We start from the raw sequence: 12,850 nt of genomic DNA, 5'->3' as shown, positions 1-12,850 counted from the left end.
TCGGTCTTGAGCTAAAATAATATCTTGGATATTGGACAGTCTCTTTGCTGCTTCATAAATTAGCAAGTCTAGGCAGCAGGGCTGCTTTTGGCAGAATATTTCATAAGTATAACACAGCTGGAAGTACAACTCTTCATGTTCATTGTCATTACTACTATTAGCTTCCTCTTCTTAGCCCAAATGACATATTTAGTTGAATATTTCACTCCTCTTTGCAACAGGCTAAAATTTATCTTCAAAGATGCCCAAAATTTACAGAGAATAATACTCTGACATGTATGATCTTGGAGAATCTAATCTTTTTGTCAGTGATAAAATGTGGCTCTGGGCTCTGGCACAAAATTCTTTCCTGCAATGAGATTTTCTTGTAAGCTTCACCAGTGATATTGGATATTTGGAAACATTTGAGAAGCAGCTTGACCTTGTTGCATTCAAGCTGTGCTCACTGGATTTGGATGAAAAACTGCTTAGTATTTCATATACCCCCTTTGAAGTTCTATCATGCCTGTTTGGGGTTGTTCAGGGGCAATATCACTGCGAGTTTGACCCTGGGTCCAAAGCCATTGAGGTGTAAATTCATCATCTTTTTACTGTGGGAGCTAAAGGCTGCAGGATGGATTTTGTGAGCTGCCTTTCAGCATGCACCGACCTGAGCTGTCAGAAATCTACACCAAGGGTGCTCAAACACGTCTGGTTTCAAAGTATCCGGAGTGTTCCTCCTCCAGCAGGGTGAGATGTTGACTTGCATTGCTTTCTCCTGCAGGATCAGGACACTCCTGCCCACCCTGTGTTTACTCAGCAGATGGGATCAGGCACTACTCATGCAGGCAGTTCCTAAATCAATGGAACAGAGGATTAACAGCATATGGAGCATGCCCCATGCTCAGGCCTGGCATCTCCTGAGCAGTGTGTATAGCCCTGGCTTTATTCCAAACTCTCCCATTTATCATTATTCCTGTCTGAACTGTGGTGGCTGCTAGTCTCTTTTATCAAAAGCATTTCCTATTGGGCAACTGAAGCAAAGCAAGCAAAGAATGAAAAGAAAAGCAGAAAACTTCTACCACTGAAAAGATGGAGAGATGTTTTTAAAATCAGAGTGAATATCCAGGAAGTATCCTGGGAGAGAAAAGGATGCAAAAGCTTCTGTGTGCCCTGGATGAGGTGGAACAACATACAGTATGTCACAGTCTCACATTACTTCTCAGTTCATTCCTATAACCTGAAAATTAGGAAAAAAAATTACAAGTTCAAGCATATACTCTGCTCTGGCAAAGCTGTTTCTGAAGCTGGAATTATTTGGGGTAATTTAGTTTGCTTATGATAATTTTGGGATGTATTTGGCCCAGATAAAGAATGTATTACTTTAAAAATGAAGTTAGCCGTCATGTTCAGGGGCAACTAATCTACCTTCTGTAGAGGTAGATTTGTGTATATAAATTATGTGTTCAAATTACTGGATTTCCTGAAATGCAAATGATTTTATACAACAAAGAAAATGGCTGTAAGAAGAATCTGCTGTTGTAGGTGTGTGTGCTTTCACAGTGATTTTTGGCTCCTGTTTTAAGTCCAGAAGTTGTAACACACTGGAAGTCTACTCATAATGCCTAATTTCTTGTACACTGTGTGTGTGTGTGTGTGTGTATCTGCATATGAGACTGGGGAAATGCTTACACAAGCAGAGTTCATGCTTCAAACAACTTTTTTTTAGCTCTTGTATTTGCTAAGCAACACCAATTAAATCTTACTCAAAATACCATTCCCTCAAATAAAACTGCCACTATTTGCAGTTGTGCCACCCTGCTCAGGACACTGCTCTTGCCATGAAACTCATCCAGGAAAGGCTCCTGTTTGTGCTGCATCCATGCAGGTGCATATTCCATGTCAACCTGTGTCTAATCACGCTTAATATCTAGAAATTTCCATCTGGTGTTAATGGTGTTTCCCCACCATGGTAACCAGCAATCTAAGAGCACACCTGGTCTCACACAGATCAGGAAGACTCTAAATCAAAATCTTGGCAGCTGTTTGGTACATAGTAAGTGTTGTGCTTCCTTTATCTTCCTTTATATTAAAACAGGGGGACGTGAAATGAAACTAAAATATAAATTTGCCCTTCCAGTGTCTTCCCCAAGTCTGCTACACCAGTGATATCCTTGCTGGCTTTGAACTGAGCTTCTGAGACCAGAGTCTTTGATATGATCCTTGCCCTCTCAGTCATGCTGCTTCCTAGAGGAGCCCGTGTCCCTGGTCTGCTGACAGCCAGATTGCTATTTTTTCTTCAGCCCTGTACTGGGGGAAGAAGTGACATTATGCTGTTTGCAGTGGGTTTTCTCCCACACCCACCTCCCCTTTTAAAATTAATTATTAAACGCGATGCCAGGGACAAATTATTCTTGGGAGCCGAAAAACTGCGATCCTTCTAATAGGCTTGGATTATTTCCAGCTGGTTTTAAGCACCTTTCTCCATTAGCTGGAGAGGTGATTAGCATGAAGAGCCTCCTGAGTGAAGTGTCTTTTTAGCATCCAAAGTTAGCTCTGGGGAGCAGGGCGGCTGCCCTGGCGCCAGGCCCGCGGCAGCAGCTTGGCTGTGCCCTCATCCCATCGCCTTCTGCTGAAGGAATCGCTCGTATTCCCTGTCTCAGGAGAGCCAGGATGAGGGAATCACTCGTATTCCCTGTTTCAGTAAAGCCAGGATGTGTCACCTGTGGGCTGTGCCAGGGGACCCTGGCCAGGGACAGCGCAAGGAATGGGGATTAGGAACACTGTGGAGCTGAGCCTCAGCCCTGCACTGCTGCGTTGGCTCACGCTCTCTCCTTTAGTCACAGAATCATGGAACCAACTGGGTTGGAAAAGATTTCTGAGATTATCAAGTCCAACCTGTGGCCCAACACCAGCTTGTCAATTAGAGCATGGAACCATGTGCCATGTCCAGTCTTTTTGTAAACACCACCAGGGACAGCGACGCCAGCACCTCCCTGGATAGCTCATTCCGATGTCTCATCACCCTTTGAATTAATAAATTCTGCCAAGTGTCCAACCTACACCTCCCCTGGAGCAGTTTGAGGCCGTTGCCCCTTGCCCCTGGTTCCCGGGGAGCAGAGCCTGACCGCGCCTGGCTGCACCCTCCTGTCAGGGAGCTGGATGTCCCCCTTGAGCCTCCTCTCCTCCAGCTGAACTCCCTCAGTAGCTCCTCGCTGCACTATGCTCCAGCCCTTTCCCTAGCTCTGTTGGCTTTCCCTGCCGTCCACAGACGTAACTCGGGGACGACACGGCAGCGCCGGCCGAGCTCCGACCGAGAGCCGCCCGCGCCGCTCCAGGGTCGCTCCCTCGGAAGTGAACACGCTCCCGGCAGCGCCCGGAGAAAGCGGCGGTGCCGTGACACCCCCGGTTCGGGCCGTGACACCCCCGGTTCGGATATGTGACACCGCCGGTTCGGATATGTGACACCGCCGGTGCCACCCGCTCTGGGCGCTCCGGGCCGGGGCCGGCGGGGGCGCAGCGCCCCCTCCCGGCAGCATCGCGTCGGGCGCTGCCTGCACTGGCCGCCGCTGCCGAACCGGGCAGGATTCCCATGGGGAAAATCTGTGTAATTTGCGCCGTGTGTTTTTGACTGTTCTCTCTTTCATTCTTGTCTGTTTATAAACTAGAGACGGGCCCGCCAGCAGGGCGGGCAGCGCCGCCGCCGCTCAGCGCGGTCCTCCCGCCCGCCGGGGGCGCTGTGGCCGCTCGGTCCCGCCCCATCGCCGTTGCCCGAGCGGCGGTTCCCGTTCCGGGCGAGGCGGCGGCGTTGGCGCCGGGATGGATCGGGAGCTGCTCCGGCAGGCGCTGAACTACCACGGCCCGGCGCTGCTGTCGCTGCTCCGCGCCGAGCAGCATGACAACCCCGACTTCCGCGGGCTGCTGCCGCCGCCCGGGGCCGCCCCGGAGCCGCCTCGCGGGGCCCCGCCGGCCGCCTGGTGAGGGGCGCCGGGGCAGCGGCCGGGCGGGCCGTGAGGCGCCGCGGGGCGCGACTCACCGCGTTCTCCTTCCCCCAGGAAAGAGAGGGCGAGCATCGACACCGAGATAAAGCGCTTCATCGCCAAGAAGGCGGATCTGCTGTTCGCGCACTCGTGGAAACCCAACGGGCCGATCGAGGACAGCATCGAGGAGAATGAGGGTGTGTGAGTTGGGGGCGGTCACTCTGTAAGGACAGCACTTGAATTTGCGGTATTTAAAAAGAGGCTTAAAATTTCCCCTCTTGATTTTTACAGGCTATGCGTAAGCTTCCTGTTAGCACAAGAAATCGTATTTTCACGTGTTTTGCTGTCGTTAAATGTTTTGTGATGTCGGGGTGCAGCTTGGCCGATTGTAACTGGCTGTGCCCTGTTGCAGAGTGTTACGCTGTCATGCCACCCCTGGAGAGGTTCCTGGAGGTGCCCAGGGAGGAGAGGAGAGAGCTGTTCTTCCGTGACATCGAGCGGGGCGATATCGTCATTGGGAGGATTACATCTATCCGTGAATTTGGCTTTTTCATGGTGTTGATTTGTCTGGGAAGTGGTGTCATACGGGAAATTGCAGATTTGGAAATCACTGTAAGATACAGCTTTGGTCAATAGTTCGTTTTTGACATTTATTTGTTGCCTCTTGTAGCTCTTAGTGGAGTGGAATGTGTAAAGGTGAAATAGCTTTGGGGTGATGGGTAGTGCCTGACTTTGTGGGCAGCTTGTGATACTTTGCTTGGCCAGTGACCACGTCTTTCATAGCAGTGACTCACATTATAGGGTTGAAAAGTTCATCATTTGTTCAGCATGAATTTTTAATTGAGCCAAGCCATATTTTAAGAATTGCAGTTCTGATGTGCATTGAGCTTAAAGTAATCTTTTTTGGTTTGCTCTTGGGGAGAAAAAGAACCCCAACCCTATGTCTTCATTTATGGCATTCCTGCTCTGTTCTGTTGCAGGCCCTGTGTCCTGTGAGGGAAGTGCCTCCTCAAAGCAACCATGGAGATCCTCTATCATATTATCAAACTGGAGACCTTATCCGAGGTGAGTGGCTGCAGAAGCTGTCAGGAATGGGTTTGCCTGGGGTTTGAGCCATTTCTGTGAATTTATCCCTCCCTGTATTATTTCTGCAGCTGCGCTCAAGGACGTTGACCGCTACCACGAGAAGCTGGCGGTGTCACTTTACAGCTCAGCCCTTCCACCCAAGCTTTCCAGCACAAAGCTGGGTGTGATCACCTCTGATGACTTCCCACTGCATTATAAGTAAGGATGTGCTGTCTGGCTGCACTTGCTGGGTGCAGTCAGGGTGTCTGAAGAGCATCTCTGACAGGCTGGCTGTCCCTTAAACTCCACAGTGGGCTTTCTGATTTAATGGGCTGATCACATCCTCCTTGTTGTTCCTCTCTCTAGCATACTTGTGTCTGGATATGTAGGTGTGGTTGGCTTTTTAGCTTCTTTCCAAAAATATAAGGAAACTAAAAGACAGGGTGGGATATTTGTTGCTTTTGGACTGTGTTAACAAATGAATACAAAAACCCCAAAGCCTTGGGAGACTGGAATGTTAATTCTTAGCATTTTAAAATTCCCCCTGGAAGATGGGGACACAGCTGTCTGTGATATTTTTCATGGTTTTGTATGTCCTGGCAATAGGAAGTGGGTGCCCAAATAGGTTTCAGAAGCTCACCTGGGGTAAAAGGACATAAGGGTCAGTAAATAGCGGGAAGATATGTGCCTGTAGAAGAGAGCAGTTTGTGAGCAGTAATACAGGTACCATGTGGGCATTTTTATTCTAAACATAAGTGTGATGAAATAGAGCACTGAGCCTGAGGTCTCATTTGTGCTGTTTTGAAGGAGAAGCCTGGAAGTTGCCAACACAGGAGAGACATTTGAAGAGGTTTTACATCGTTCCCCAGGATTTGCTAATCCATCATTAGTTGAATATTTAGCAGAAAAACTGGGACTAAGTGAGTCAAATCCACCGTCTTTGCTGAGAAGTCTTCAAATGTAAGTGATTTTTACATTGTTCCTCTCCTGTAGCTCTGTGGAGATTATTCTAATCCATTGAAATAGACTTGTGAGTGGGAGTCCTAGACCACTTAAACCTTTTACAGTTTGACTTGCATGACTGCAGCATACATGTCCTTAAATATTTAAGAGCAAACTCCCCTAGAGTAAGAAATTTGCATTTGAAATCCTATTGCTCTGAATAAGCAAGGCACCTTACCACACACAATGTTTGATATCAGATACTTACAGAATTTATTGTGTAGCTCCTGTTTGCATCTGTGGATTGAAATGTGGGCTGTTTAGGTTTTAATGTCTTCTTGTTTATTTTACTAATAGATTTGACCCCTTTTGTAAAATAAGAGTCAAATATATGCAGTGTTGGATGCTGTGACCCCTATATATATTAGGCTCAAAGCAGGTGTGGACTTTGTTTTTATTAAATGTACTGCAGTTGTACTGGTTCAGTTTAGCACTTCTAGAATGGTTTGGGAAAAACTGGTTTCAAAAATATGAAAGAACAGGCCTGACTGAGGGAGAGCAGCAAGGCATGGACAAATAATATTTCAGCTTATTTCAACTCTACTGCATACTGTAAGCTTAACTTTGTAGACTCAGACAGCCAGTTTGATGTTTTTATTTGTTTGTTCCTTGAAGTAAAAATTTCAGTGAAGAAGATTTTGCCCCTGCATTGAGGAAAAAGCAGTCTGCATCTTGGGCCTTGAAATGGTACGTGATATTTCTTTTCAAAGCTTGTTGTTAGTTTGGGTTGCAGATTATATTTCTGGAAAGAAAACACACATTTAAACAATTTTTCCACTGCAGTATAGCAATGTAACCAGGATCTTACTGAAAATAAATTTATCTGCCAAGTGGGAGTATGACAGATAAAAGTCCTGAGATTCAATTCCAAAATGTGTGTCAGGTTTAAGGGAGTTGTTCTTAGAATACTTTTAATATCCTGACCCATTCTGGAACTGAGAGCAAGATTTGTGATAACAGCAAGCACACAATCTTCTGTTTTATAATTGAATGTTGAGTGACCTCATACTTGTCAAGTAATTCAAGTCTCAGACTGCAGATGTAACAAGTACACTTGCTGTCTTTGGAAAGTTAAATGGAGCAGCAGCCCTGGATATTTACTTTTGCTTTTACACTCTCCAGTGCATTTACAATGTTAATTGCAGAAAAGGTTGCATATAATATTAAATTAAATTTTAATTTTTAAGAAAAATCTGTAATGAATTGTTTTAAATCAGCTTATATAAATTCTCTTCTAATAAGTTGATCTCTTGGAAAATGTGCAAGAAATGTTCAGGGAATATGAAATGTAAAGCCTGAGGCTATTTCTGTGAGGTGAGCTGGTTTGAGCATGTACCATCTGCCCATGCCACCTTGTGCCATTGCTCTAATGGGGATTTTTAGCTTTGGATATAATTAAGCCTGTTCAAGGTTAATGGTGGTAGGTCACACATAGTTTTGTGCAGAAAATTGCTTAAACAATAATTCCATAAATAAAAACCAATGTAATATAGTAGCCCTGTCTGCAGAAACGCTCTTGAATGCCTTAAGATATTGGATTAAAGACAGTACATTTTTGTGGAATTAGGTCAGTATCACCTAACTGAAATTCCAGTGTAAAGTACACAATAACAAGGTCAGGTTTTAACCTGTCTCTTGTTTGGAATCATAATTTGTGAATAACAGAACAATCTGCATAGGCTAATAATACATACTGTTGTCTATTTTTTCTCCAGTGTAAAGGCTGGGGTGGATTATTTTAAGGTTGGGCGCCACGTGGAAGCCATGAATGAGTACAACAAGGCTCTGGAAATTGATCCCCAAAATGTTGAAGCTTTGGTAGCACGTGGAGCTCTGTAAGTCTGCTTATTTCACTTTTTTCATCTTTTGTGAAAGAGAAACATCACAGTTTCATATGCAACTTTGTTGTTCTAGGTATGCAACCAAAGGAAGTCTGAACAAAGCCATTGGGGATTTTGAAGTTGCTTTGGAAAATTGTCCTACCCATAGAAATGCGAGGAAATATCTGTGTCAGACCCTTGTGGAAAGAGGAGGGCAGTAAGTGCTGGGGTTATGAGTTTGGTTGGTTGTTAACAAGTTTTCTCATCATATTTTTTTAATACCATTCTAGTGAGGACACAAAATGGCATCTTTCCTTCCTGGCTATGTGTTTAAAGAAAAATAAAAGTCCTTGGAAATATCTGTCCTTGTGTAATTGGTTTACACTTTGTCCTCTGTCCCAGTTAAAATCCTGGCAAAATATTTGAGGTTTAATCCTTGATATCCTTTTAAATCCTTGATACCCTTTCACTGGTAGGATACCAGGCTAGCATAAAGTCCTCTGAATTGGGTGAATATATTCCAGAAGGTTGAGGATTGTTTGGTTATTTTTTAAAAAAAGTTTTGTAACAAAATTGCATTCTGTCACTGCTGAAATATTGGTGACCCGCTCGAATGCAAAATTTTAGTTTTGAATATTCAGGGAATAGATTTCTTTTAAGCCCTGTGATAAGAAGAGAGAGTATTTTTAAAAATGGAATTTGTACTTCAAAGAATAGTGTTACAGGTCAGAATTAGGAGATGATAAGGTCAGAAATACTGTATTGTGTTGTTAGTGAAGTGAGCTGAGTTGGTAGAGGGGGTCTCAGAGGGATGCAGTGATAAGTGTCATAGTGATAAGAAATACTTGCAAATAAGAAAGCCCTAAAATAAGAAATAGCTGTCAAAATCTGTGTCCTAACTGTGTATGCATTATCACTTGAATTTTAGGTTGGAAGAGGAAGAGAAACTGCTAAATGCTGAGACTTATTATAAAAAAGCCTTGAGCTTGGATGAGACTTTTCAGGAAGCAGAAGAGGCCTTAACAAAGCTCCGTAAGCACATGCAGGTGATTCTTTACTTTCTTTTCATATGGTGCTCTCAGTGGCAATAAATGAACATCAAAAATCATATTAAATCCTTTGAACAGGGAGGGTTAAATTGATGGTTTGTCTTATTCTCTGCTTCCCTACTCCACAGTAAATGTTTTCTAGTGAGCATTATGGCTGTACCTACCAGAAGAAAGGTACCTCTTGGTGACCCCACTGTTTTGGGATAGTAAAGAAATGCCAGACAGTGGAGACAGGAAAAGAGCAAAGCAGGGATAAGAATATCCCATCACACAGGGTGATTAATGAGGTTAATTTAAAATGTTCTCTGAATACAAATGTTCAAAGTGTAAAACACTCCACAAGCCAAATAAACATTGTTACTAAAGTCTGGCCAGACCCTTGGTCTGTGGGTAGTTAGAGAGAGTAACACCAGGCAAAGCTGAGGCATAGGGAGCTCACATGAGAGGGAAATTAAAATGTAATTTAAAGGAAAACAGCAGGAGGTGGAGGGTGGGTGGGCAGACAGTTTGAATATCTCAGCTTTCTCCTCTGTTGTCTGGTGGGTTTTTTCTCTCTTCCCTTGCACGCAGCATGTTTCCCAGGTGAGCCTGCTGGGTCTCTGTGCTAATCTGAGTTGTCATCTTTTCCTTTTTATTTCCTCCTTTGCTTGTGTTGTCTTCCAGAGTGGGTCAAAGAGTAAAATAGAGCACTGAGGAACAGGCTTGTGTTGTTCTGTGCTTCTGCATGTGAGGATGTACACAGGCTGGGGTAGATGGCCTTAGTCAGCAGTTCTTCAGTTGGTGGAGCCATAATGCTGACAGGATGTGTGGAAACAAGGGGGAAGAGGAGATAGGACAATCTGATAAAACTGAGCTACACCAGAGATAAAGAGGTGTAATTTGAGCAGTACCTGCATTTGGCTGCTTTAGAAAGAGGTGTCAGTTAAATGATGAAGAATATTCTCAGCAAGTGGAAGATAAATGTTACTCCTTAGACATTCTCCTGTGGTCACTGATGCAGCAGATAAGGAATATGACAGCTGTTATTTGTTGCTATGCATGGCCTTGGCTGCAGTGAAGGTTTCCTTTATTATAGCTGTTAAGACAGTTGCTGAGCTTTGAAAACTATAAATCAGCCTTCTGCTCAATCTGAACAGAGTGACTCTGTAGGGCTGTAAGTGGCAGAAGTCTGATCTCTTATGGACTTAAGTAGTTTAAAGATTATTTATCTACTTAGATGCTCTCCTGCATTTACCTGTAACTTAGTACATAAGTCTGATACTGTCCCTGCTGTGTAGAATGGCTGAAATAACTGCAGTGTGTTTTCCTGTAATTCTGATTATGTGTTTTTCTCCAATGCATTTCCCTCTGAACGGAACTGTTGCTGCTGTGCCTGCGTCTGGTGCTGCTCATCACCACCCAACCCCTGGAACTTGATTTCTTACGTAAACTCTGCATCAAACTGCTCTGTGAAATTGTTACCTCACGGTTTGTATTCAAACATGGCCAACTTGAATTCATCTCCAACTGGGTTCTGCCGTGTTCCTCTTGTAAACTACAATAATGATGACACTTTCCCTCAAACTCTTCTCTCTCTTTTGGTTGTTGGGGGGTTTTGTCCGTATTTTTCTACATGTTGGTAAAAAATATTGGGGATTTTTTGCATATTCTATTTATAACTTTTGGGCTCTGTGCTTCCTGGTGTGCTGGATCATGGGTACCACTGCAATGACTGGTCAAATATATTTTTAATGGAATAAAAACTGCAATATGGTCCTTAAATATAAACCTGTCACAATGGCCAATACCAAATTCCTGAACAATATTCATTTTTGGTCTGGGAATCCTGGTAAAACATTTCTGGTGTATACATTTGGATGGGGTTGAATGGGGGTTAATACCCATGTTAACACTACTAATGTAATCTTTTTTATGATGCTTGGGTTCAAAAAAGAAATCTTTGGAAATGAGGGAGAAACAAGCTGCCAAAGAAGAGAAACAGAAAGCAAAGAAAATAGAAACAAGTGCAGAAAAATTGCGTAAGCTCTTAAAAGAAGAAAAGAGGTAACTGTTCCATTCAGTGTTCTGGTTATGTGGCAGTGAGTGCAGATGAGACTGTGAGCAATCCATCTCAACAAACAGCAAGCTGGGGAGAACTTCTCCCTGGGTAAGCTGCTTTCCCTCAGAATGTTTCTGTGGATAGTGTCCTTTAGTGCACAGAACCTTTAATGGAGATGTGTGTGGAGAAGTTGTTTGCAATGTAACATATTTGCAAAGCATAATGCCATGTGAAATTGGGAAACAGGTCTTTTATAAGGAGATGTTCAGTGGATTTGTTAATGAAGAAATGACATTTAAAATTGTCATGTCAGTCAGGCTCAGTTTCTGTTCCCACCTTACAGTCCAAGCTGGGGTATGCAGATTTGCTTTCTGTGTGTAGTTTTTGCCTGACACTAAAGGTTATCTCACAGATAATTTATTTTCTTTTAGGTTGAAGAAGAAAAGGAAAGTATCAACCTCCTCCTCCTCCTCTTCTTCTTCATCCTCCTCCTCCTCCTCATCATCAAGCGATTCATCATCAGATGTATCAGCTTCTTCCTCCTCCTCTTCCTCTGTTCACAAGAAGTGTAGAAAAAAGCGTCGACATAGATCTGAGTCTGCTCGCAGCTCCAAAAAAAGCTCATCTAGAGCTTCTTCCCATTACAAAGATCAGAATAGGAAAGAGGAGTGGTATTCCCCTCCAGCTGATACCTCTGCTTCCTTTCTTAACCAAAGTTTTGAAGTGGAAAAGCTGCTGGAAAGGCAGGACAGCGTAGCGTGCCCAAAAATGGAGGGAAAAGAGAAAGACAGACACTGTTCTTTTTCGAGGACTTCAGGTGATGATGAAGACACTTTTGGAGGTAGGTCTGAAGATTCAAGAGATTCTTACAGTAGCTCCAGAAGTCAGCCAAGTCATAGCAAAACTGAAAAATACAGTAAACCAGAGAGATTTTTCTCCAGTTGGAGGGGTCCTTCAGGTTCATATCATAAATCAGATTATAAACCCAGGATGCATTATCACAGGAGATTTGACAGGGATGGAGAGTGGAGAAGGGAGCAGTTTAAGAGACATGGCTCAGGTCAAGACAGGTATTACATGTCCCCAGGGTCTGACTATTATGGCAGGTCAGGGGGGAAGTACAGGTCATATTCTAGCAGCTGCTCACATGAAGGTGACAAAGGTTATGATAGTGACAGGCAGCATAAAAATGAAAGTGAGTCTAAGAATAGAAAAATAAGTTATGAAGAGACTGATAAAACAAAGGAACCAGATGAAGAAGTGTCATTAAATGGTACAGAAGAAGCAGAAGGTGGTGTTAAAAGAAACCTGCCCCAGAACTTAGTTAACATTTTTAATCAGATAGCTGAGTTTGAGAGGGAAAAAGGAAGTAAGCAGAAGAAACAGTGAAGTACCTGAGAATACACTACTTGGATGAGTGTAGTTGTGTCATCTTTTAACTTAGTATCTTGTGAGGAAACACACACAAAGTGAGAGAAAGGCAGAATTTTTTCTGCATTTCAGAATGTCAAAGAATTCTAAAAGATCGTATGGTGGAAAGAGATGGAAGAATATCTTACATAAAATATCCGTTATTTAAAATGCAAGTTTCCTGTGCTCTTAATTTGAGGTGTTCCTGTACAACATTCTGTCTGATGGGCTGAAATCCCTTGATACCCCTGGGTGTAGTTAGCTGTGCTCACATCAAATATGCACTTTAACAACAGCTGGGCTTGGTTTTCCTTGTCCCTGGGGTACTATTGACTGTTGATATTCTTCTATCAAACTTAACTTTCAGCTATAGAAAAGGGATAACAGAATGAAGTCATGTGCCATCAATGTATATAGCCCATTTGATCATTAAATTTTCTTAATTTTTTAAAATTTTTTGTGTCTGGGTTTTTGTGAATGTTGCTGGGATGTTTCATCCTAGTGCAC

The 12,850-nt window shown here is 43.5% G+C and overlaps 1 protein-coding gene across 1 annotated transcript; it reads left to right on the top strand.

Annotated features, from left to right (window-relative positions):
* The first annotated feature begins 3,785 nt into the window (after window positions 1–3,785).
* On the top strand, window positions 3,786–12,796 carry TTC14 (tetratricopeptide repeat domain 14). Its single transcript, XM_064721177.1, has 12 exons — window positions 3,786–3,956; window positions 4,035–4,156; window positions 4,372–4,571; window positions 4,940–5,024; window positions 5,114–5,243; window positions 5,832–5,984; window positions 6,642–6,713; window positions 7,742–7,861; window positions 7,941–8,063; window positions 8,775–8,892; window positions 10,829–10,938; window positions 11,365–12,796. The coding sequence occupies exons 1-12, from the start codon at window positions 3,799–3,801 to the stop codon at window positions 12,320–12,322; spliced, it is 2,349 nt and encodes a 782-aa protein (XP_064577247.1). The 5' UTR covers window positions 3,786–3,798; the 3' UTR covers window positions 12,323–12,796.
* The last annotated feature ends 54 nt before the right edge of the window (window positions 12,797–12,850 follow it).

The sequence above is a fragment of the Zonotrichia leucophrys genome, chromosome 9 (assembly GCF_028769735.1).
Source record: "Zonotrichia leucophrys gambelii isolate GWCS_2022_RI chromosome 9, RI_Zleu_2.0, whole genome shotgun sequence".
Lineage (NCBI taxonomy): Eukaryota > Metazoa > Chordata > Aves > Passeriformes > Passerellidae > Zonotrichia > Zonotrichia leucophrys.
This window is presented reverse-complemented; position numbering and strand designations above follow the sequence as displayed.

Excerpts from the sequence above, each read along its gene's own strand:
- TTC14 (XM_064721177.1), top strand. The coding sequence starts at position 3,799 with ATGGATCGGGAGCTGCTCCGGCAGGCGCTGAACTACCACGGCCCGGCG. Across the intron at positions 3,957-4,034 it reads GGGGCCCCGCCGGCCGCCTG|GAAAGAGAGGGCGAGCATCG; the intron begins GTGAGGGGCGCC and ends TCCTTCCCCCAG. Across the intron at positions 7,862-7,940 it reads TTGGTAGCACGTGGAGCTCT|GTATGCAACCAAAGGAAGTC; the intron begins GTAAGTCTGCTT and ends TTGTTGTTCTAG.